General features: G+C 41.0%; 1 protein-coding gene across 4 annotated transcripts in view; it reads left to right on the plus strand.

Annotated features, from left to right (window-relative positions):
- The window catches only part of LOC131353205 (voltage-dependent R-type calcium channel subunit alpha-1E), a 148354-nt gene that overhangs the window by 48389 nt on the left and 94965 nt on the right, over window positions 1-5000 (plus strand). For all 4 annotated transcript variants that reach the window (XM_058390035.1, XM_058390034.1, XM_058390037.1 and 1 more), the window contains exon 3: window positions 1424-1692. In XM_058390035.1, coding sequence (XP_058246018.1) covers window positions 1424-1692 — 269 coding nt within the window. The remainder of the gene's footprint in view (window positions 1-1423; window positions 1693-5000) is intronic.

Here is a 5000-nt window from a genome sequence, read left to right on the forward strand (position 1 = left end):
TGTAAAATATAAATAACCTACATATAATTATCTGACACTGGGACTCTTGTACCATATATATATATATATATATATATACACACACTGTGTGTGTGTGTGTGTGTGTGTGTGTGTGTGTGTGTATAAATATATGTATGTACAGACACACACACTTGCATGTGTAGTAAACAAAATACACAAGAACCAAACAAAACAACAAATAGAACCTTATTCCTTTAATAAACATCTGAAACAAAACACACACATGAAATGAAAACACACACATGAAATGAAAACACACATGAAATAAAAACACACACATGAAATGAAAACACACACATGAAATGAAAACACACACATGAAATGAAAACACACATGAAATGAAAACACACACATGAAATGAAAACACACACATGAAATGAAACATTTAATAATTTGGTGTTCATTTTTTTGGAAAAGAGTTCCATTAAAGAGATCCTGTAGAATTCCAGGCTTCTGGATTTGGGCTTTTTGATGATGATGATAATGATGATGATGAGGAGGAGGAGGAGGACGAGTCATTAGCATGATCCCCGCCCATAACGTGACCTTTTGATCGATATCGCCATGGTTACTCCGCCGTGTGTGTGTGTGTGTTGTGACCCGGTGCGCTCGAGACAGAGGGTATCGAGCACGGAGGAAGCAAGAGATCAGAGCACAGAGAGTGAAGTGTATGTATGCGTGTGTGTATGTGCGCGCGCGCTTGTGTGTGTGTGTGTGTGTGTGCGCGCGCGCGCGCGCGCGTGTGTGTAGGGAGGAGAGCACGGTGAGAGTGTTTACACACACCATAAGAAAGAACGAAATATAAAGAGAGAAGAGAAAAAAGACTTAGAGAAAGAGAAAGAGAGAAAGAGAAAGATAGCAGTGGAAAGTTTTAGGGCTCCGCGCGGATGGATGGATGGAAGGATGAAATGATGGAAGGATGTAAAGACGCGGGAGAAATCGGACTGCACTGAAAAGAGAGAGGGAAGAAAGTGATGGTTGATGAGGATGTACGACATCATCACGAGCTGGATTATCACGAGTTTTCTGCGCTTGTGTTTTTAGGGAATAACGCACCTCGGCGCGTGAAGCCACACCGACTCTGAGTTATTTATTATTTACTCATCACGAACAGATCTGTCTTCAGCAGCATGGATGATTATTTTTTTCCACGGGTCACGCAAACCTACCTGAATTCACGAGCACTGCATTAACACCAAACTGACTTTAGTCGATACTTTATTAGCCTCTTTAACACTGACCCACTGGACGCGGTGTTTATGTTCAGTGTCGCGACCGAACCCCGCCCTTTGCCTAAAGGGCTTATCTGATTTTAATCATTTATTATCCTTTTTTTTTTTTTTAATTTTTTTGTTATTATTCGTGTGTGTCCCTCTTGTGCGTGTGTGACTGTTGTGGACAGAATGGCTCGATTCGGGGACGCGGTGCCGCCGGGGCACGGCGTGCTGGACGGCGGATCGGAGCGCAGCAGGACTCGGGAGCCTCCTTCATCCTCCACCGGCGGAGTTTCACCGGTTTTCAAGCAGCAGACCAAAGCGCAGCGCGCGCGCACCATGGCCCTGTACAACCCCATCCCGGTCCGTCAGAACTGCTTCACCCAGAACAGGTCACTCTTCATCTTCAGCGAGGACAACGTGGTGCGGAAGTACGCCAAGAGAATCATAGAGTGGCCATATCCTTTCATTTCTGCTTGTGTGTCTCATCTGCATGGTAAAAACAAACAAACCAAAAAAAGCAAACAAACATGAAACGCACGTGCGCACACGAATACACATCAGCTTTATTTTTAAAACTGTTTTATTCATCACCATATAAGGAGATAAATAAAAAAAAAGTCAGAAAAAAGTTTTAAAAAATACTGATAATTATTATTATTATTATGAATTTTAGCAAGATGCGTTGCTCTGGGAGTGTGGGCGTGTCAATAAGTCCATATATAGAAATGTGAGCTGCTTCTAGTGGGCGTGTCTTGATTGCCATGTATGGAACTATAAGCACTGCATCCACTGGAAATGGAGGCGTGTCCTAGGGGCTTTTAGTGGACATGACTTTCTTGCCATATGTAGGAAACTAGGAACACCATGGAGTTTCTATATGGAAATAAGATCAGCTTTTTTAGTGGACGGGTCTTGATTGCCATATATGGGAATGTGGGCTTGTCACCTTCTTTGAATATGGTAATGAGAGCAGCTCCAAGTGCACGTGTCTTAAAGTCCATATATATCGTGATATAGGACTCCATATATGAAAATGAGTGCAGTTCTTGTGAGGGTGTTTTTAATTCCATATTTGGCAAAAAGGGAGTGTCACTGACTCTTTATAGAGACCTCCAGGCAGTTATAAGTAGGCATGTCTTGAATGCCATATATGGGAATATGTATATTCAATTCAATTCAATTTTATTTGTATATTTATTTTAATTTTATATGCAGAACAGTCCCTGTATGTCAGTTTCAGTAGTTCCTGTTAGCCCAGCCTTGATTTCCATATGTGGATGTGTCTCTGTATATGGACATAAAGCCATCTCTTAGTGGGCGTGTCTTCATTACCATTTATGGGAATGTAGCATCATTTTAATCCTATCTGTCTATGCAAGCAGTTATGAGTGGGAGTGTCTTGATGGGCATATATAGGAACAACTCTAATTGGGTGTGTCTTGATAGCTATATATGGGAATATAGGCATCCCAAAGAGTCCATATATGGGAATAGGGGTGTGTCAGTGAAGCTATTTATTTATATGCAAACCAGCTGTGAGTGGGTGTGTCTTGATAGCCATATATGGTGATGTGGGCTGAGTTGATAAAGTTTTCAATTAGTGACGTGTAATAAGTTATTGGCCTTAATGTATGCACATATATTAATATGCTCATGTGACAGGATTTTAAAACATTTACTCATCTTTTTTTCTGTAGTCGATGTTGTTTAAATACTTAGTCAATTATTTGGGTCTGAGGATATTTGGACCTGCTCATGGTTCCTGAGAGGTTCCTGAGGCTAGAAGACACAGCGTAAAAGTCATCTAACATTTAATTCAGCTGAATGGATGAGAATATTGCTGCATTTACTCATTACACCAGTTCGAGCCATGCTCAGGCTTAACATGCTCCGCCCACTCGGACCTGCCCACCGTACGTGTTGTATAGTGATGTGCAAAATTCATCATGTTCACATTGGACAGTGTTCTGATCCTGACCTCAGCGTGATTATGGATATTTAGGTCACATTGCTGTTGAATTTCTCGCGTCACAGTCAGTTCTGGATTTGTTTCCTATAACATCAGCTCTGAGTGTTCTTCATTTATATTAATGAGCACATTTCTCCAGCAGCAGCCAATTCATGGGGACTTTTACAACAGACGCTAAACATATAAACGGGTTTAAAGATGTGTGATCATCAGCTGAGGTGATGTAAAAGGAATAAAACACTTCATGGCCTTGATGTTATAGGAAATAAATCCTGCTTTGTGTCGGACCATATTACGCAAACCTCCGCATTGATTGTTTTCCTGAAACACCATGACCTGAAGTGTCTTACTCTGTACTTAATAAAAGAAGTGGAAGAGTTCAACAGAACACAACCATTTAAAATGTTCAAATTTATTTATTTATTTTTGCTTTGAACTGCTGAAAATCTCAAGCACAGGATTCTTCTCCCACCAGTGAAGACACATATGTAATGACGTTCTCTGAGAGCTGCACTCATGTTCCACACACACGTGAAGGGACGAGTGATTTGGCTGAATGTGTGTCGTGATGATGATGATAAGGAGGAGGGGGAGGAGTCATTAGCATGATCCCCACCAATAACGTGACCTATTGATAGACATTACATGATGCGTCTCAACCCAGTTCTGTTGAAAATCTGCATCATTTTAAAAAATCATAAAATACCTCAAAATTTCACAGAGCACGCTTGATTCTGCGTTAATTCCGGAGATCATGAAATCGTGAAATCCTGGAGGAACTGATTTTAAGGTACCAGATGCTTGTAAGAAAGAAACTGACGTGCACCATAAATATTATAAAGTATAAATATGATAAAAATCAATCCTAACAAAACAATACCATCAATCCTATTTCTATGTAAACCTTTCCAATTTTAAAACATTTCAGTTCCATTTTTTTTAGCTGGTATCATCCTGCTCCTGAGGCCAAAAATGTCTACAAACTTTATTCAGAATCTATAGAAACGTTGCCGTCAGTGTCTCAGTGTAAGACCCTTTTCCTGAGATTGCTGGACCCTCGTGGTGGAGTGTGACATTTCCCTGACTCCGGGGCTCATGTCCAAATTGAGTTTAATGGCGGAGTTCAGAGGTGTGAGTCGTTCCCTCGAGAGCTTCCTGAAGACCACGAGCACTCTTCTGTGCAGAGAGAAAACGAAGGCGTGACATTTTCATGGCACCCCGCTGGACCATCTTTAATGTCTAACTGGCTGTAATAGTTAGCCGGATAAATAGACATTTTATTTATATGGTAAGGGAAATTCCATGGCCTTGTTAGCATCACAGGGCTGAGCTGTGTGACTCGGTCATTAGTGAAGGCCAGAGACTCTGATGATACTCGGATATTGGTGCATTAGCTGATGGCCCTCTGTGACACGCAGCTTTATCACTGGCTTCATTTAGCTGCTGTTAATCCGGGTGACTGCTCCGGCTCGCTTCATCACCTTCATCATCTACATCACTTCATCATCTACATCATTTACATTTACATGAAGAAAGAGAGGCTGGTGAGGGAACAACTGTGTACAGCTGCTATAATGTAAGTGACAACAGGAACTAACTCATATCACAGTACTTTAAATATAACTATAAAAGGATAAAAACTATGGCCTGTTCTTTAATAAATAATGAAGTGTAATTGTTGATAAATTGCATGAGGTATAACACGAGGTTCGTGTCGTTAAAGGAAAATAATCAGTGTGTGAATGCTGGACTCTGTCCATGGTGCTGTGAATGCTGGACTCTGTCCATGGTGC

Source organism: Hemibagrus wyckioides, linkage group LG05 (genome assembly GCF_019097595.1).
Source record: "Hemibagrus wyckioides isolate EC202008001 linkage group LG05, SWU_Hwy_1.0, whole genome shotgun sequence".
In the NCBI taxonomy this organism is placed as follows: Eukaryota; Metazoa; Chordata; class Actinopteri; order Siluriformes; family Bagridae; genus Hemibagrus; species Hemibagrus wyckioides.